General features: G+C 45.3%; 1 protein-coding gene across 2 annotated transcripts in view; it reads right to left on the minus strand.

Moving 5' to 3' along the window:
* LOC137620746 (putative oxidoreductase YteT) overlaps positions 1-21,619 on the minus strand; it is a 172,059-nt gene that overhangs the window by 63,816 nt on the left and 86,624 nt on the right. For both annotated transcript variants that reach the window (XM_068351127.1, XM_068351126.1), the window contains exon 8: positions 18,439-18,491. In XM_068351127.1, coding sequence (XP_068207228.1) covers positions 18,439-18,491 — 53 coding nt within the window. The remainder of the gene's footprint in view (positions 1-18,438; positions 18,492-21,619) is intronic.

Consider the following 21,619-nt stretch of genomic DNA (forward strand, 5'->3'; position numbering starts at 1 on the left):
GGGACTGAGTTGGTTTGTGTACCAACCCCCTCCTAACCTAATGCAGGAACCCTTGTATGCTTCCTATTCCCCTTACCTACGGGTAATTCCCTCTGGGTAGCCTTGCTTTTCCCTTATTCTATAATAGGGAGAATCTTGTCTTCACCCAGAGTATTTATCGCTTCTCAGCCTACCCTAAGGGAATGAACCCCCTTTAGGGTCGCGCCTGAGACATTAGGAAGGGCTCTGCCCTTCCCCAGTTGCACTTGGTTGGGTTACTCCTTCCTCCCTGTAACTAGCGATGTGTCTTTCCAGGCTTTCCTAGCCTAGGAGTTGGTCCTCCTAATCTAGGTTAAGCTCTGGGGGCAGACTCTGGGTTATTATAGTTTAGGACAGTACATTAGTACTGTACCTGATCTGGGCTACCTATCCTAGGTTAGGGAGTGTTCTCCCTTGCCTTAGTGGCCTCTCTCATACAGAGTCTACCCATTTAAGAACGACCCCTACGTCTTAAATGTGCCGACCCATTCGTGCTTCATCTCCCCCCCCCCTCCCCCCGCCTCTATCCTCCACTCCAATAGCGTTCCACACATACGCTCCAACATCCCCGAAGGCTCTGGCCTTGGAGGCGGAGGTCCAGGAAATGTTGGAGAAGGATGCGCTAAAAGTCGTACACGATCAGTCAGCAGGAGGTTGGAGACCACTCGAGGGGCATCCGCATACTGATGTACCTCGATGACTGGCTGATTCTCGCTCCCTCGCAGGAGCAGTTGAGTCAGGATCGAGACTTGCTTCTGGCAGTCTGTCGTGATCTGGGGATCGTGGTGAACTACAAGAAGTCGAACCTCATTCCCAAGCAGAAGGTGAAGTATCTGGGAATGCTGATCGACTCGGCATTCCAGCTCTCCAGTGGCCGAACTTTAATCCTTTCATTTTCAATAACAATATGGAAAGGTACATCAACATCCTGGAAAGTAAGTATAATCATTGAAGTTCCAGGAAGCTTATGCACTTTCCATACATTTAGTGGACACATAGAAAGGATCTCCTCCTCTGTAAATTCGTACAGGTCTTTATTAAAGACAACTCCCCTTCCATACCTGAAATTTAGATGAGGTTTTATTTCCAATGTAATTTCATCACTGCCCATCTGTAAGTTAAATAGTATTGCAGATTGAGTCGAAGATTTGGCATGGATGAGATAACTATTCTTTCCAAAACGAGATATATCTCCAGGTGCAATGGTTCCTACTTTTTTCTGAATAAACTTACATATTTTAAAATAATTCCCTATCATCCCTTTAGGTTTAGCTACAAATCACATTGGTGGTTTGGGTTTTCTCTGTGAAGGCATGGGTACATTTCTCTCTTTTTCAAACCAATCAGCAGGTTTGTACACATCCAATTCCTTTCGGACCTTATCACAAAGAGCTCCCATGATGTTTAATTAATTAATTTTGATACTACTAATATTACTTATGGCATTAACGCTTCATCGTGACTATCAAAAGATATCCAAGAGTCCCATTTTTCATCGAGTCGCATCCTTATTTCCTTTATTAATCCATAGCACTCAAATGCTCTATATATAGCATCATAATTTGTCTCTAATGGAATTTGGGAAACATGAAGGAATCGTAGTTTCCTTGTGTTACCCAAATTGCTAGATTTTTTAATATCAATAGAGTGGTCCTTTTTAGTTCAAAGGTCGTCAACAGAATTTTCCTTAATTACAGTAGCAGAAGTCGTCAACAGAGCGGGGGTAAGTCAGCAGATCTAGGGGATAGGGAGTCAGTATTTGAAGGATCCATATTTAAAGGTGAGATTTTCTTGATGTTTTTTGCTGTTGTTTAGTTGGTTTACATGCTTGAGAATTTTAAGAAAGTATCATACGTCGGAAAGGAAATTTGCATTCTCCACTATCGGCACAATGAGAGTATACTTCCCTGGTGGTCCACTCCATACCCAACCCGAAGGATAGCACCAAAACAGATATAGAGGCACAGGTATAAGCTAAAACCCCCTGTTAAGACTGGGACCAAGGAAATATGGAATCATCCTCCCCATATCTGTAATGATAGGCTTCCGGCCAGAAGCCAAGAGTCCCACCTCAAGGACTGGATCCCCCCGGATTCCGATGACCCAACCCTTGAGAGTAGTTCCGCCAAAAAGGTCCAAACCATCTTCGGGATGGCTGAGATCATCCAATACTCTCGTATATACCTTTGAATGAAAATACCTCCCAACCATGATCCCTTCTCCCATTCATCTAAGCAGGCAGTAATAACGAATGTGGAAATGTCTACGCCATTTAAGTAAAATAAAAATAAATAAATAAACATATAAATGAACAAATAAAATAAATATTGTATATACTGTATATATATATATATATATATATATATATATATATATATATATATATATATATATATATATATATATATATATATATGTATGCATACACCCACATATATATATATATATATATATATATATATATATATATATATATATATATATATATATATATATATATATATATATATATATATATATACTGTATATATATATATATATATATATATATATATATATATATATATATATATATATATATATATATATATATATATATATATATATATATATATATATATATATGTGTGTGTGTGTATACAGTATAAATATATATATATATATATATATATATATATATATATATATATATATATATATATATATATATATATATATATATATATATATATATATATATATATATATATATATATATATATATATATATATACAGTGATACCTCGGTAGTCGAACGACTCTATACTCGAACAATTCGGAGTTCGACCAAAATTTTCGAGAAATTTTTGCTGCGGTGCTCGACCAAAAATTCGGTACTCGACCAGCCGAACACGTGACGACCGCATGGGCTTTGTGATGATCGCGCCATCTCGGCCACTCTCGCTTGTTCGGGAAGCATCAGTTCTCTCGAGAGCGTCACTCAGACAACGCGCGATCAGCATTCGTTGTGATTTAGTGATTTTCAGTGCTTTTAATTGCTTTTTTAGCTTTCATAATGAGTCCCAAGAAAGTAATGAGTGTTAAGGGGAAGGAGAAGAGGAAAACAGTGCGAACAACGATCGAGTTGAAGAAGGAAATTATAGCGAAATATGAGAATGGTGTACGAGTGTCCGATTTAGCGGTAGAATACGGAATGGCGAAGTCGACCATTTCTACGTTTTTAAAGCATAAAGAAATGATTAAGAAGGCGAATGTTGCAACGGGAGTTACGGCGGTAACTAAGCAAAGGCCACAAGTGATTGAGGAGATGGAAAAGTTGCTTTTAATATTTATTAAAGAAAAACAGTTGGCCGGGGAAAGTGTTAGTGAAGCGTTCATTTGTGAAAAAGCGTTGCATATCTATGAAGAATTAGTGAAGAAAAGTCCGAGTACCAGTGAAAGTGATTCATTTACATTTAAAGCGAGCAGGGGTTGGTTTGAAAAGTTTCGTAATAGAACAGGTATTCGTAATAGAACAGGTATTCATCATTTTCGAAGAATACTGCAGAGGAGGAAGAAACAATTAACAATAGACCAGTTTTTCACAAAAGAAAAGAAAGCTGCTACATCAAAGCCTGTTTCTCCTCCAAAGAAGAGACAAAGAAGAGAAGAAACCCCTGAAATAGATCTGCCCACCCTTTCATTGGAGAGAGAAACAACTCCTGAAGGAGAACTACCCCGCCACATCATGGAAGGGGACTCTCCTTCCAAGCAGTAACCTCCCCCTTCCATCCTCTCCACATCCATCCCTGTATGCCATCGAACCGCTGCTCAAAGGTATGTTCACTACAGTACAGAAAATGGTTTAAAATTGTTTTATTTTAGTACAGTAAATGGTTTAAAATTGTTTTATAGGATTTTCTGACCAATTTCATACACATTTAGATAATTATTGTTGTTTAGGTACACGTTTTATTAATATTTTGGGCCTGTTCGAGTGCTTGGGAACGGAATAGAATATATACCATTATTTCTTATGGGGAAAAAAAATTCGGTACTCGAACAAATCGGAGGTCGAACACGGATCTCGAACGGATTATGGTCGAGTACCGAGGTATCACTGTATATATATATATATATACACACTATTTATTTTATTTGTTCATTTATTTATTTATTTATTTATTTTCATTTTACTTGAATGGCATGGACATTTCCACATTCGTTATTTGGGGCACTGTGGCCATGGTCACGGTTGGAAGTTGTGCAGGTCTGCGTGGTTTCTTTGTCTTCCTGTTTTTAGGTTGGGGACCAGCGTCTGAGGATGATTTCCTCAGGTAGGCATGGCTAGAGATAATGGTCTGCATTCTTCTAGCACTGGGCAGGGTTTGCCCGCATCGACTGCTCTCATGACACAGTCAAGAGCTTTCACCGAGAAGGGGAAGGCTCTGGAGGAAGGAGCAATGAAGGTAGGATGCCTTTTGCTCAATGCTGAGACTTTGGAGTTGGTGTATCCGGCTCCCTTTAGGGTCTTGGACAGAATAGCCTGTCAACTCGAAGACGATGACTTCCTTCGGCTCCGTCTCCTCACGGGATGCTGGTTCATCCCGCAGTCTCACGTAACAGTCTGGGTATGCCGAAAGGCTAGGCGAGAATTGAAGATCTTCAAGGGGTTTGGCCCCAACCTTCTCGGAGATATAGAGCTTCCCATTCATCATGGGCATATGCTCCGTGTACCTCCAGGGGTTGGTTTCGGAGCAGTGAGGCAAATCAGAAACCCTAAGAGGCTTAGAAAAGCCTCTGGAAACGCCCGGGCGTTTCACTTCTCTTACCTCTTCCTTCGTCTCTTTGAGATCTTGCTTAATCTCCTGTTGTTCCTTGCGGAACACTGCCATCATCTGCTGAATCGACCCTAGGAGCGCTTCACTCCTGGAAATCAGCGGATCCGGATGGGGAGTTGGGGCTGAAGAGGTTGACAGCACAGGTTGATATGCCGTCACAGAAAACTGAGGGTCCTCAGTTACCGTCAACACGGATCCATCTTCCTTCGTAGGTGGTTGAACCACATCTTCTTCAGGGTCTTCCTGTAGAAGGTCCTTTTCGGTGTCGGTAGACACCTCCGACATCCATTCCTGGTGGATGTCCATGCCTTCCAGTGCCTTATTAATGTCTGCATCCACTGTCAGTTGGTTGAAGGGAGGCTTGACCTGTACTCGGGGCACAACGGCGCTGGATTGGGCCTTAGGGAACAGAAGGCACCTCATAGCTTCATTAGGTAGGTAAGGTCCCGGAGAGTTCTTCTGGAACCCTCTTACCCACCTCCGAAGAGTTTCTCCTGTATCCCTTGACTCTGTAGTGTCAGGGATATCTTCTCCAAAACCCTCGGTCATCAGGGCCGAGCAGATGGAGCAACCCTTCGGGTCCCAATACTTCAGGGATCCAGATACGATGCAGCAGGGGGCATGAGACCTGCACATCGTATGCCTACGAAAGTCCTTACTCTTGTGGTTGCAAAACATGACTGCACACTTCACTGTTGGCTCCTCCTGTAAAGAAAGAAAAGGTGAAATGAGTATAGGGTTATTTATATCATCGATATAAATGCATATATTTAAAAATAGTATTGCTTACTATTATATTTAATAGCTTAGGATAGTAAGCTAGAAAGGAAATATGGAAGACACATACAGTATCTGTGTTTCCTCTTCAGGCAATTGCTGTGACCTCCATCAATATTAATGTTTTAATTTCCCTTTGAGGGAAAATACAGAGTGGAATAACTCCCGTACGTAGAGCTGGAGTCAGTGAATATTTACACTAACTCCTCCACTTGTAGAATATCAATACTGAATCGGTGATTTATAAAAGTCCTGATAATCCAAGGATTCATCAAGATGTTGAAGGAATACTTCACCTCAACATTTTATTCAGTCCCAACAATAGACTGTGAAAGGATACACGGAGTATGTTAGAATTACTTGTACTACTGTATCATTGTATACTGCAGCTTTCTAACTGCTGTATTATTATACTGCAGAAGTACTGGCTACTGTATTGTCATATACTGTAGTTTTACCGGTATACTACCGGGGTTAGGCTAGTGCCTGGCGGCACTAACTGATAGGGAGAGAGAAAGAATGGAAAGGAGGATTCCGTATTATTATAGTTTAGTACAATAATTATAAGTGTAGGGGGCTACTGCCACCTACAGCCTCCTTCCCAGAATGAGAGGTCTAATGGAAGGGGAGGAATGCATTTGATTCTAGCTTCCATCCAGCCACAAATTCTGCTGCCGGCTGTACTGCTGGTTGCAAGGTTTGTGGATGGCAGTCCAAGAGAGGACTGAAGAATTCTCAACAGTATATTGGGTTTCCCACTGGCAGCCGTCAGGGCCGGCTCAGCCTTTCCCCCGGAGCATTCGCTTCTGTTAGGGAAGGACATAGGGGGAGCTGGTCGAGGCGGTAACCTAACCGCCGCTTGTAGGAACCCGGCTGGTAACTCAGTTACCCAGGCAAGCGTAGATGATTGTAAAATACCGGCCAAAGGAAAATTGTGATGGCTAGGCCGACACTAAAGGACAGAAGGGGGAGGAAAAGGGTCATATAGTTTATAGGGGAGAAAGGCAACAGCAAGTATGCCGTCCACTTTCAGCTGTAAATCAAGGAAGCATGGCTTCCTTTGTCGACGCCGTCATGGGCGGCAGGGGAATTAGAATTCCCCTGTCGGCGACATTGTCGGTTATAAGACATGTCTTATAGTCTACAAGGGAGAAAGGCGGCAGTAAATATGCCACCTACTTTCGGTTGTAAACTAAGGAAGCATAGCTCCCTTTGCCGACAACGTCATGGGCGGCAGAGGAATCACGATTCCCTGTCGATGACATTGTCGGCTGCAGTTACTGTCATACTTCAAAGCCGGGATACTCGGCGGCAAAGAAGATAGACGGTAAAAAACTATCCAAGTCAAGCCGGAGTTAACTACTCGTTGGCAATGATGGAAGATAGGGTTACCGCTTGGGATGGCGGCAGTCAGGGGGGAAGAAGGGTTTATCCTCTTTTCTCTAAAAGAGAAGCGTATCGAATTATACCAATAATTCTAGGGGATATATATATCCCCGACCGAATTAACAGAAACTATACTAGAGGTTAAATAATGGGATTAACATTACTAACGTATACCAAACGGGTTAGGCTAGCCTAACTCAAGTGGGGACCGGGGCTACAAGTGATACCACCGAGGTCCTATCGTATACAAAAGAAACGTTATACTGTATTTTGGAAGAGAATATATTATATATGTATATGCAATCTTCACTAGTATAATTTTGCCTTACTAGCTAGAAAAAACGATTTTGAGCGAAGCGAAAAATCTATTTTTGGGTGAGATAGCCATGGCGTCCTGATGGAAGGTTCCTTTTTGGTAGCTTCCTTGGGTATAAGACTACTAAGATATTCCCAGAGAATTTAACCACAGGTTATCACAGAATTCTAACTTCTGGAGCGAGTATCTCAAAGGTTTCCCTTTAAGACATCGTAATACAACAGGGGACGCGCATGTCTGAACGCGCCACATAGCTATCTTCACACCGAACAGAGTTAATGCTTCGGTGTGTAAGGGCTGAGAATAGCTGGGAGCCGTTCCACAGCTAATCTCACTCGTGGCTACTACTGATACTCGAGACGTAAACAAACGGACGCCATTGCTCTAATGACGTCACGCCCGTCTTCATCCTGAAGCCAGTTGCTGCCCATCACCATGATACAGTAGCACAGGGTGGGAACAAAACTGGACGAAGTAGTAGGGAGGGTCCATCAGGACGCCATGGCTATCTCACCCAAAAATAGATTTTTCGCTTCGCTCAAAATCCGTTTTTTGGGCTCAAGCCATGGCGTCCTGATGGAAGAGTACCAGAGAATCAATGTATCGTGGTAGATTTTCCCCCAGTATTAAGTGCCTAGGCATTGACAAAACAGCAAAGTAATCTTAGATAAAGAACCATAGGGACGAAGTATCCTGCCCCCCTTGGCAGTGAAGTTCCCATGGGCTATGCCGACGTCAAAGTGGTATTGAAGGGCTATTCATCCTGAGAGAAGAACTTGAAGAACTTAGAGATGAAGCTGAATGTTTGGTATTTGTATAGGAACATTCTGAAATTAGACCAGTGGTGGTTGGACACTGTGTATAGATTTCATCTCTTGGGTATCAGAAGTAAGTATTCGTGTAGGAACCTTACTTAGTCAGGGTGAATATAATTTAGGATTAGACATCTTAAATTCTTCATAACCATAAGAAAGGAGGAATAAATAAAACTATGACAGGTATGTATTTCATAGTAAGTAGGAGCTGAAAGAGACGCACAAGTAATAAAATAGAAATTTTATTTCACAAATGCAGAAATTACATAATTTACAGCAAAAAGTAAAGTTCATTTACAGTAATAATAATGTACATAGAAATAAAGGCTTGCTCTTGAATCTGAAAAGGAATTTCAGGATATTAGTAGGTACTCGTTCTCGAGGAACGCAAGTCTTTAAATAAAACACATCATGCTCAAGGCATGCGGCACTTGTGTGACACTATGACATTTCACCTGGGATAAGAACAGTTATAAAAGCACTAAGTGTTTTTCGACATCACTATGAATCGCTCGAGGGTCAACATAGGCACCCGAAGAGTTAGAGTCCCAAGTAACTCACTGTTCTACGCAGAGTTAGGTGCAGGTTTCATAACACTACCTGCGGCTACCACAAAATGTTTGACTTCGTGCACTTGTTTCGCATAGTGTTTAAAGAAAACTCGCGAGGACTTCCAGCCCGTGAAGTTTTTAAGGCTTTCAAAGTCCATGCTCTGAAAGAAATTCAGAGAAGATGCCACTTTTCTAGGATCATGACCAGCGGGTGTACTGTTCGGATCCGCTCTGCGAATGAAGTAGGTGATTTTCGCTCTTAATTGTTTCAGTGACAGGTCGCTGCCCGATGTTTCTCCTTTGAAGAGTTGGCCTCCACCAAAGTTCGAAGTTCTGCGAAGATAGACCTTGAGGCTCTCTACTGGACATAGAGAGACATCCTCCTTCAGGGGGTATATTCTCCAAGGGCCCCATCTTTTGGTGGGTAATTCATTTTTAGCGAGAAACGTCGGATCAGGGGAGAGGGTCACTTCTCCTGACTCGGTAAACAGGATGTGTCCTTCTTCTCTTGATAATGCCACTATTTCGCTGACTCGAGCTCCCGAAGCGAGAGCAAATAAAAATATAACTTTCTGAGTCAGATCCTTGAGGGGGCATGAATCGTTGTCCAAGTTGGAGGCGAAATGGAGTACCTTGTCTAGTGACCAGGAGATCGGTTTCGGTGGGGGTGCTGGACGTAGGCGAGCACATGCTTTTGGTAGTTTGTTGAAGATGTCGTTGGACAGATCAATTTGGAAAGCATATAGAATTGGTCTAGTCAAGGCCGATTTGCAGGTTGAAATCGTATTGGCTGCTAATCCTTGTCCATGAAGGTGAATAAAGAAGGACATACAGAAATCAATCGTGATTTCTTTAGGATTTTTTGTCTTGACAAAGGAGACCCATTTCCTCCAGGATGATTCATATTGCCGTCTCGTGGATTCGGTCTTGTATTCCTCTAGGAAGTCTAGACTTTTCTTCGAGATCCCAAACCTCTTCTTTGCGGTAAGGGAGAGAAAATCATGAGATGAAGGTCCTTGATTTTCGATGATGAAGCGAAGACAGTCGACTTCTGTACTTGTTGAGAGAGAACTGGGCCCGGGAGAGGGATCAGCTTGGGCTGCAGCTCCAGGACCAGGGGGTACCAGTTGCTCCGGGGCCACTTGGGAGCCACTAGGGCCGCTGTCCCTTTGAAGGTTCTGTTTGGAGAGGACTTTCAACAGAAGGTTGGTGGGAGGGAACAGGTAGATCTTGGACCATCTGTTCCAGTCCAGTGACATGGCGTCCACTGCTTCTGCTTTGGGGTCCTCGTACGGGGCTACGTACAGAGGAAGTTGATTGTTGTCGCTCGTTGCAAAGAGATCTATCTGAAGTTCTGGGACTTGGTGAGAGATGAAGGAGAACGATCTTGCGTCTAGAGACCATTCCGACTCTATCGGGTTTGTCCGAGATAGAGCATCCGCTGTCACGTTGCGGAATCCTTGTAGGTGAACTGCAGACAGGTGCCACTTCTTCTTCTCTGCCAGACGGAAGATTGGGAGAAGCACCTGATTTATCTGGGGCGATCTTGAGCCTTGGCGATTGAGACAACGAACTACCACCGAGTTGTCTAGGGTTAGACGGATGTGGATCGAGGGCGGCGGGGATAACTTCTTCAGTGTTAGAAGGACCGCCATGGCCTCCAAGATGTTTATGTGGAACGTCTTGAATAGTGGAGACCAGGTACCTTGAACCTGTTTCTGGTGGGAGTGACCTCCCCAACCTTCCAGTGAGGCATCCGTGTGGATGTTGAGTGATGGAGGAGGATGTTGGAGAGGAATGGACCTTTTCAGGGCCTTTTCTTCCGACCACGGCTTTAGGAGGCGTCGCAGTCTGTTTGGAAGCCGTCTCTTGAGGTCTCTTCGAGCGATGGATGCCGAGCGTCTCCAGACTCCCGCGGCATCCTTTAGCTGTGCACGAAGCACTGGGTTTGTCACTGAGGCGAATTGTAGAGAGCCTAGAACTCGTTCCTGCTGTCGTCTTGAAATGCGTTTGGATTTTCAGTAGTCGCTTGACAGACCCTGCTATTTCCTTCCTTTTCTTCTGGGGGATGGAAAGGCGGTGTGACTGAAGATTCCAGTGGATTCCCAACCACTGAAACTTCTGAGCTGGAGAGAGGCGAGATTTTTTCTCGTTGATCTTGAATCCCAGGTGTTCTAGGTACTGGGTAACTTCGTTGCAAGACTTTGCACACTCTTCGGGCGATGGAGCCCAGACTAGCCAGTCGTCGAGGTAGGCCATCACCTGGACGTTTCTTAGGCGGAGTTGTTGTACTATGGCATCCGCCAGTTTTGTGAAGATCCGAGGGGCCACGTTGAGGCCGAAGGGCATGGCCCGGAAGGCGTAGCTTTTCCTTTGGAGTCGAAATCCTAGGTAGGAGGAAGCGTGATGGTTCATTGGAACGTGCCAGTAGGCATCCGCCAGGTCTATAGAGACCGTATAGGAACCTTGAGGCAGAGGGGTCCTTATTTGTTGAAGCGTCAGCATCTTGAATTTGTTGTTCGCTATGAACTTGTTGAGGGGGGATAAGTCCAGAATGACTCTGAGTTTGTCTGAGTCCTTCTTGGGAACACAAAACAGTCTCCCTTGGAACCTGGTGGACTTTACCTTCCTTATCACCTTCTTGTTCAAGAGGTCTAGAACATATTCTTCCAGAAGGGGGGTTGATTGTTGGAAGAATTGCTGGAAGATTGGGGGTGGTTGAGTCCAACTCCAGCCTAGACCCTTCTTGACGATGCTGTGTGCCCAGGGATCGAAGGTCCAACGATCCTGGAATTGGCGGAGTCTTCCTCCCACCGGAAGCACTTCATTGCTTCTGGTGTCCCGAGGACTTGCTGCCTCGGTCGCTAGCTCCCTTTCCTCCTCTACCTCTGGAGGGACGGCGAGATGCGTCTTTGCTTGCACCCCTGAATGAGCCTCTACCTTTGGCATGAAAGGTAGTTGATTGTCGCTCAAAGGCAGGGGTGAAGACCGGTGACTGTGACAACACCGGTTGGGGGACCAATTGAAAGGTCTGTTGTGGTTGGGCAACCACTTGGGAGGTAGCGGGTCCCGGAAACTGACGTCTTTGCTGACGTTGCTGGGGTTTTGGCTTTTGGGGTTTCCTCTTAGGCTGAGGTCCGTCGTCCTGAGAGGGTTTCCTTTTCCTGGACATGCCCCACTTGTGGAGAAGGTTCCTATTCTCCGTGGCGGCTCTGTCAGTGATTTCCTTCACAAGGTCAGAAGGAAAAAGGTGTTTTCCCCAGATGTTGGAGGAAATCAGTCTCCGGGGTTCGTGTTTCACGGTGGCACCGGCGAACACGAATTCACGACAGGCTCTTCGAGCCTTTATGAAGTGGTACAAGTCCTTCATTACAGTCAGTAAGTGGGATTTGGAGAGTACCATGTAGTGGTCTGGTACTCTAGTGTCACAGGCCATAACTTCAAGTTGGACTTGATGAGAGAGAGATGCCGCTAGCCTCTCCTTCGTGTCTTGTTCCCGACGAAGGAGGTGATCGTTGAGCTTAGGGAGGTCTTCATTAAACTGACGTCCGGCGACGTCAGGATCGAGCCTTCCCACGACGAAAGTATGTTGAACATCTTTCCAGTGTCGAGCGTCAGGGGGGGTCACGATGGAGAAGGGTCTGCACTCCTCCAATGCAGGGCAGGGTTTCCCTTCGTCCGCCGCTTTAAGGCATGCAGCTAAGGCCTTTTCCAAGAATGGAAGAACCGCAGTTTCAGGTGCAACGTAAGTAGGGTGCTTCTTGCTCAATGCCGGAAGCTTAGAGCAGGTAAAGCCTCTACTCTTGAATGCGGAGGCTAGCATAGCCTGGGCCTTTGCGAGATCGAACACTATCTCTTCCTTAGGTTCGGTCTCTTCCTTCGAGGCAGGTTCGGAACGAAGCCGGACGTAACAGTCCGGGTAGGCCTCAAAGTTTGGGAAGAACTCCACATCTTCCAAAGGGACCGTGCCGATCTTATCACTGACAAAGATCCTGCCGGTCGCAATAACCATATGCTCTGCATACCTCCACGGGTTGGCATGAGAGCAAGCGGGGAGATCCTTGACCGAAATCTTCTTCGGCTCTCTGGATCCTATCATCGACCTGATGGACTCCTGGTTCTCCTTCAGTCTGTCGTCCATGACGGCTCTAATCAGTCGGATCAATTCTTGAGTGGAAGAAGAAGGATCCGGAGTCGAGGAGGTAGACGGAATAGACATTTCCGTCGGTGTAGGAGTAGGAGGGGGGATGGACGGGGGAGCGACCTCTTGCTCCGACTCGGTGTATTCCACCTTGTCTTCGTCATCTTCGGCTCCTTGAGCCATAAGCGTTTTCTCCGTGTCTTCCGAGACATCCGAAATCTGTTCGTCATCTTCGGAATCCAAACGACACTCGTGCATGGACTGAGCCATGACTACATCAGGTTCCACCGTAATTTGGACAGTGGGGATCACGTCTTTGGGTACCACTGAGTCAGGGGAGGCCTTAGGGAACAATAGTGACCTCAGTTCTTCGGTGGCCAGGTACGGTCCGGTAGCATTTTTCTGGAAGCCACGCACCCACTTGCGCAGCTTTTCACGAGAAATGTCTCTAATCTCCGCTGAGGGAGGATTATGGAAGGCCTCAACTAGGTGAGCCTGACAGATCGTACAGTCCAGTGGATTCCAAAACTTCAAATCCCCTTTCTTGTCTGCACAAGGGGCGTGAGTCCTGCAAGCCGTATGCCCGTAAAACTGCGGGCGTTTCACAGCGCAGAAGGCGAAATCACACTTCATCTGCTCCTCCTGTGGAAGAAAGAGAAAATGAGTATGGGGGAGTCATAAGAATGGCTCTTAAACTAAGTTAATATTAATTATTAATTTTAACTTAATGAAGGTGTGATGCATAGAGAATGAAAATAGTAAAGGAGAACATGCTCCATGCATCTCGCCCGGCTGGTTACCATAAGCTTGGTCCCTGGATAATCCGAGTGACCGAGGGCACCGGATATAATCCCTTAGAGCTCCAAGTATTTTGGAATTCCATGGAAAAATCCAAGGGCAAGATTGGGACCGAATTCATTCGGTTCCCAGTTAAGGGCCAGAAGGCCTCTTTTAAAAGGAAACTGCTTCTGGCAACCAGCCGCGCTAAGATGCACATAGCATGCTGGAATTAGAAGAATGCAAAGAGACAGCATGATCACTAATAGAGCAGTACTAAGTACTGATCTTAATAGCAGAAACAGCCTATCTGTTTGCGATATAGGGCTATCATTGTCTTATGATAGCTACAGGAAGGGGGTGCAAGTATTCTTGACGCCTCCGGGGCATCCGGCAAGCCGCCGGCATGCCGGAGCTCGCTCCAGCATAGATTCTGGCATTAGGACAATGTTCAAAGTCAGTCAAATACCAGGATGGCGGCCGCCGGCACAACGGCGGCACGCCGGCAGGGAGCGGCGGCTCCGGCAGTCGGAGGATGCCGGATTGGTGACTGGGATAAGGATGGTTAAAGCTGTACCGGGTTGCCGGCAGTATATGCCGGCACTCCGGCGGCCGACCGGCAAGCGGACGACAAGCTAGGAGGAGGAGAGCCGCCGGTAGTAGCCGGCGGCAGCCGGCAGTCCCTCGGTACACGGGGGGCTGGCGGCAAGGTTAGGAAGAGTCACCAAGTAGGAGGCAGGTATTGCCGGCAGTAGAGGCGGCAAGAGACCGGCACCCGGATAGGGAGAGAGACAGGGGGGAGGGGGGAAGGGATGTAGGAAGTACCATCAGGACTCCAGACATCCCTCCCCCTCCCTGAGAGGGTGTACCCATGATAGAGGCAGGCTCTAACATCCATGAGCAGGGGTCACTAGGGACCGGGAGCAAGGTAGCCCAAGGGAGGGCTAGGGAACACCCGAAAGGAGGGGGGAGACTCCTATATGCAGAACTATACTAGTAACTAACCTTATAGGACACTATGAAGGTATATGTACCAGAGCGGACTGCACAAGGAAGCTCGGGTAGCCCTATTATTCCACCCTAAGGAGGAGTTGTAGGACAGGGGACAGATGGGTATAAACTAACCTAAGCATAGGCTAGGCTATACAAGAGATAGGTGGGGAGGGAGAAGAGAGAAGTCTTCCCAGGAAGGGTTTCTGTACCAGAGCGGCCACTAAGGAAAGGGAGGACACTCCCTAACCTAAGATCAGGCAGATCAGCTAAAACGGTGCAAGAGTACAGTTTCAGCATGGAACAGAGAAACCTTCCTAACCTCACCTAAGAGTCCTGAACTAGGAAAGGAAGAAGACATATCGCTATCGCAGGAAAGTCATAGACTATCCTAGCCATAGAGGTAGGGCTAGCCTAACCTCACTCTCGGACGCAACCCTAAAGGGGGTTCATTCCTTTAGGGAGGACAGAGAGGCGATATATACTCTATTAGACAATTAATCCCTTTACTCAGAAAAGGAATCAAGGCTAAATAGAGGGAATGCCAAGGCAGGGGATGAAGGAAGCATATAGGGGTCCTATCATTAGGTTAGGCTAGAAAGAGTCACTGACTAGCCTATCCCCTATATGGTCCCTGAAGGCGAAAACATTTGCATCACTGTCAAAAGTATTGTAAAATAATGCCACTATCTTCATAACTTAGTCTAGGATCACTAATAAATCATGCATGAACACTTGTAAGTAGGCTCCTGGCCTGGGGGCTATAGTAGCCGACTGGTATGAGGTCAATCGATGACCGATAAAAAAGCGTCTAAACACGATATAAAAGTTCCTAGCTATGAAGACTAAATAAACTAATGTAATCGATTAGTATATAAGGCCGGAAACGTTGTTGTGGCTAACTAAATAAGACATGCATAACAACAACGACGCCATAAAATGGCGGGTCCGGTAGAGGCACAGCTCTGCCACAAAACAGCAATTATCTCGAAAAGTAATATTTACTTTACGGCCAGAGCTTAATTAAACAATACTGGAACCTTGTACTCAACTTTCCAGAAGAAGGCGAGGCTGAAGGTAACGACATAGCGAAGATGCAAAACGATAAAGTTAACACAGGGAAAATCCGTCTAAGTAGGGCAGCTACTAAACAAAGGATGGAGACGGGCGTGACGTCATTAGAGCAATGGCGTCCGTTTGTTTACGTCTCGAGTATCAGTAGTAGCCACGAGTGAGATTAGCTGTGGAACGGCTCCCAGCTATTCTCAGCCCTTACACACCGAAGCATTAACTCTGTTCGGGGTGAAGATAGCTATGTGGCGCGTTCAGACATGCGCGTCCCCTGTTGTATTACGATGTCTTAAAGGGAAACCTTTGAGATACTCGCTCCAGAAGTTAGAATTCTGTGATAACCTGTGGTTAAATTCTCTGGGAATATCTTAGTAGTCTTATACCCAAGGAAGCTACCAAAAAGGAACCTTCCATCAGGACGCCATGGCTTGAGCCCAAAAATTTCTTTACTGTATAGCTAAATACCGGGAACATCTCACTACTAACAAATAATTGCATTTATGCCGTGCGACAGCGGTCTCAAAATGGCCACCTCCGGAGATGGCAGTGCTCCACTTAACACACCTAAATTATGTTAATTTAACTGCGAGAAGGGAGCTGTAAATTATACACAGGAAAGATTAAATACTCAACTTTCCAGAGGCTGAAGATGCTGGAGATTGCATGATAATATTCCAGAAAACAGTAACATCATTGAAAGAAACGTGGGAGAGCACCTAGCTTAAATGCTACGTTCAAAGGAATAACGGGCCGTAGTAGTACAGGGAGGGGGTCCACCAGGTACCTTGATAACGGCTCCCCTTCATTCGCCACTCTTCCCCCTCAAAGAGTTAAAGCTATTCGGGGTGAAGATTGCTATGTGTCGTATCAAAAAATACGTCCCCTGATATCATGCGATATCCTTAAAGATATATTAAGGATACTCTCGCCCGGAGTTAGAATTCTGGAGACCTATGGTTAATTCTCTGGGAGTATCACTGTAGCAAAATATCCCTCAGAAAGCTACCTTGAGGAACCTTCCATCAGCACAACATGGCTGAGCCCAAAAATGTAAACAGAATTCTAACAATAAATTTTTTCATCTTAATATTCACCTCAGGTTCATATACATGCCCACCCTCCTCCCCAAGGTCTTGTGATATCAACAGGATAGGGAATATTTTGTACTTCTAGAGCACTCTGTGTGGCTCCTCTTCCCTTCTTGCCATAACCTCTCTCATTATTTTACTAGAGACATATGTCTATTGCACAGAGAGAGGATGAGAAATTCTATATTACTTTTCAAACTTTATAGGTAAATGTAGCAGGTTGGCTAAGGCATCAGCCACCCATTGAGATATTGTACTACCGCCAGAGAGTTAGTAGGTTCTTTGACTGGCCAAAAAGCACTACAGGAATATTGGATCACTCTTCTAGTTATGGTTAATTTTCCTTTGCCTCCACATACACCAAACAATATGGACTACTCTTTACGCATTCTCATCTTTCCTCATACACCTGACAACACTAAGCTAACCAAACAATTCTTCACTCAAGGGGTCAACTACTGTACTGTAATTGTTCAGTGGCTACCTTCCACTTGCTAAGGGTAGAAGAGGATCTTTAGCTATGGTAAGCAGTTCTTATAAGAGAGGGACATTCCAAAATTAAACCATTGTTCTCTAGTCTTGAGTAGTGTCATAGCCTCTGTACCATGGTATTCCACTGCCTTGGGTTAGAGTTCTCTTGCTTGTGGGTACATTCAGGCACACTATTCTATTTGTTTCCTTGTTTCATTTCCTCACTAGGCTATTATCCCTGTTGGAGTCCTTGGGCTTAAAGCATCTCGCTTTTTCAACTCGGGTTGTAGCTTAGCAAGTAATAATAAAAAACAAGTTTTTACAGAAAGAGCAATATCAACATCAGTCGAGTATAAAAAACATATTAAAATACAATTTTTTGAAATATGATCATGGTTAAAAATCAAAGATAATCATATGAAAAAGCAAAGTTTCCATTTACTAAATCCGTAAATGCATAAAACATCCATTGTTTTATACATTTATGAGAATAATGAAACATGATTTTCAAGGGCAGCATTTAAATATCTGAATAAACACTAGAAATATCACAGTAAAAAACAATTTCAAGAACAAAACTTAATAAAAAAGCTGATTCACTATACTATACAGTATAAGAAGTGAAAATACTGAAATGAAAATAATAGGATAACACTACGCCAATGCCAATTATGAAGAACTTATGAATTGGAAAAGAGAATGAAGACTCATGGTCTGTGGAAAAGTAAAATATAAGTTTTAACCTTAGTATATCACACTCATCCCCCCAGATCTTGCATAGGCATACTTACAAAAGGCCTAAGAGTGATGGTTATTGGTTTGGAGGTGTTAAAATAACAACCATTTGGTCCTGCCAACCAAATTCAGTGAGATAAATGACCTCCAACAATGAAGCATTGATCCATCTAATGTAACTATTGCCTTGCTTGTCAGTAAACAGGAAATCAATGCTGCTTTTCTATTAGGCAAACTTACATTATAAAATAAGAGAAATATCCATCACATGAAAATCTAAGTAGCATGCATGAATATTGGGGACTACACTATACAGTATACCCTGTGTATTATACATCTTAGTTGATGACTACTCGATGTTGTAATGCTGAACCACATCTAAGCAGGGAAGAAAGACAGATTTTTACTGCCTTTAAGTGCTCGCTGACTGCCATCACCAATAATTTGTACTCAAAAGTTAATAAAATTAAACAAATTATTACCTGGTTGTCACAAACATCATTGTCAGTATCATATACACATTTTCCATATGGACCTGCAAGTAGAAAAATGACAATTTGTCCTAAATTGTATTTTTCCTAGCTATACAAACCCGTAATCATTTAATATAGGAATTCGCTTCAGCTCAGCTGAAACAGCTGAAAAGAAAGAAAACCAAGCAGTTGTCCTGATTGGTTGGCTGGCGGTATGGGGAGGAGCTTAGCTGCCCCCCACACCCGCCCCCCACCGCTAGCCCACTTTCCTCATTCAAACGCTTTTGGCTCAATGTGGAACATGAGAGGGGTGGTAGAGGCGGGCATTTATATTAAATGATTACGGGTTTGTATATCTAGGAAGAATACAATTTAGGACAAATTGTCATTTGTTCCGACGGGATATACAAACCTCGTAATCATTTAATATAGGCAGACTCACTGGTTGATGGGAGGTCTGCCTTTGCTGCTTGTGAACAGCTAACTGCCCAGATATAGACCTGGTCTCAAATGAGAGCAGAGGACTAAATCCACCTACCCCTGTCTCTTGACCCGACATGAAGATGGTGGGGTCTGAGAGACCCGGAACCGCCGAGCGATGTGTAAGAGCATCGCGCGGCCTGAGAGCGTGAATGTAAGAGACACTCGACCCTAGGGTCACAGTGACTGGATGAACCACCAAAACCAAAAAGCAAACGGTTTATACATCCACAGTCTTCCCTGCCTAGCAGAAGATGGGGGAAGAATACCTATAAACAAACTCTAGCAATCTCCTTGGAAGACTTGTCTTGATGTATGGAACTCCAAGGGAGGAGACAGAGAGAAAGGCAGATCACATGCACACTGCTTTCACACTGCCAAACATACCATTAAATTAAAACAAGAGACTTCCATGTCCCGGAGGAACTGGAGAGGTCAGACAATAGCTTGAGCTGCTACCACATGGCCACGAACAAAGATGTTCAAGGACTTGTGCGTAAACTCCCTTAAGTAAAAGGCCGTAAAGGTGGTCTAGCGTTTCCAAACGCCAGCCTTCAGCACTTGGCCCACTGCAAGATTTCTCTTGAAAGCGAGTGTGGGGGCAATGCCCCTGATCTCATGAGCTTTAACCCTCGCTGGTGCTTGGACACTTGAGGAAGTCTCATACGCCCTGCGGATAGTTTCACGGATCCAGAAGGATATCGTGTTCCTCGACACCTCCCTCTTGGCTCTGCCGGTGCATTAGAAGAGTCGTCGACATTCAAGTCTGAGATGCAGAGTTCGCTTAAGATAATGCCGGAGACACCTGACAGGACAGAGAAGCCTCTCACCTGAACCGCCAATCGCTGCATCCGGTAAGGAAGGAATAGTGAAGGCCTCGAACCTGGGATCATGGATCGCTGGGTTCCGAGTCTTGGCCACAAACTCTGGCACAAAACTCAAGGAGATCTCCTTCCAACCCTCTGCATGAGTGACATTACAAGAGAGGCCATGTAATCTCCGAGTCTCTTCGCCGATGCTAAGGCTAGCAGAAAAACAGTCCTAAGGGTCAAGTGCTTGTCTGAGGCACGGCTCAAGGGTTCATACGGAGCACGAGTAAGAGACCCGAGAACTAAAGTGACATCCCACTGGGGAACTCAAAGTTCCCTCGGGGAACACGACTGTTCGAAGCTCTTTTTTGGGCTCAGGCCATGTCGTCCTGATGGAAGTTCCCTCTTAGTAGCTTCCTAGGTTATATTTAACTACAACCTAGGAAGCTACTAAGAAGGAACTTCCATCAGGACGACATGGCTACCTCACCCAAAAATAGATTTTTCGCTTCGCTCAAAATGCGTTAATGAGCATAGATATCTCCAGGGTGTTGAAGATATCTATGCCCTTCAGACGGAAAACCATTGCAAGGGCAGACCTGTACCCTTTAATGGTAACTGAAAGGAGCTTATCTCTGCGAAGAAGGACTAGGAAGTCTGTGATCTGAGTCAGAGAGGCTCCGACCGGAGAGATACCTCTTCCACTAAACCAATCACAGAAGACCAACCACTTTCCCTGGTAGACTGAGGAAGAGGATCTTCGAAAGTACCCTGACATCTCTCTCGAGTCGCGAAAAGCCTCGCATTGAAATCTCAGCGACTGCACCACCTGGTGGTATCTGTTCGACAAGGGTTGCCAAAGGAGATTGGGCCAGTGTGGTAGTTCTCTGGGTGCCTCGACCAGGAGTGACAACAGATCTGGAAACCACTCCATGTGTGGCCATAGTGAAGCAATGAGAGTCATCCTGCGTCCTGGGGTTACTAGGACCCAGGACAGGACTGCGCGAAGCAAGCAAAAGGGGGGAAACGCGTAGCAATCCAGTAGATTCCAAGGATGTTGCAGTGCATCCTCGAATGCAGCCCCGGGATCTGGTACTGGAGAGCAAAACACGGGAAGCTTGGCATTGTGCTGTGTTGTGAATAGGTCGATGCATGATTCTCCCCAGAGGCCGTGTATTCGACTCGCGACGCAAGGGTGAAGAGACCATTCTGCCCCTATTACCTAGTTTCTGCAACTTAGGGGTTCTGCCAGAACATATCTCTTGCCTGGAATGTGCCTGGCTGACAAGGTTATGGGTTGACTCTCTGCCCACAGAAACAGCTGCCTCGTCAACTGCTGCAAGGAATGTGAGAGCGTGCCCCTTATTTGTTGACGTACGCGACCACGGACGTGTTGTCGCTCACCAGCACTACCGAATGCTCTCTCAAACGGGCCTGGAAATGAAAAAGTGCTCTCAAGACTGCCATCACTTCCAGCACGTTGATGCGCAGGTGTTTCTCCTCTTGCGACCATACACCTGACATGACTAAGTCGTCCAGGTGTGCACCCCAACCTTCCGTGGACGCGTCGTTGAACAGACGGAACTGAGGTGGAGGAGGGTTTATGAGAAACCCTCTCATGAGGTTCTCCTCATTTAGCCACCAAAAGAGATCCTCCCTTACCTCGCGTTCCATGAGGACCGGACGAGAGGGAGGATCGGTGGCTGCCGACCACTGCTCCTTCACACACCACTGAAGTGAGCGGAGATGGATCCACCAGAAAAGAACGAGCTTCTCCAGCGAGGAGAGGTGACCTAGAAGAGCTTTCCACTGGAGGGCTGGAAGTTGTTCCTGCGACAGGAATGGCTGCGCAACGAGGACCGGACGAGAGGGAGGATCGGTGGCTGCCGACCACTGCTCCT

Source organism: Palaemon carinicauda, chromosome 27 (genome assembly GCF_036898095.1).
Source record: "Palaemon carinicauda isolate YSFRI2023 chromosome 27, ASM3689809v2, whole genome shotgun sequence".
Lineage (NCBI taxonomy): Eukaryota > Metazoa > Arthropoda > Malacostraca > Decapoda > Palaemonidae > Palaemon > Palaemon carinicauda.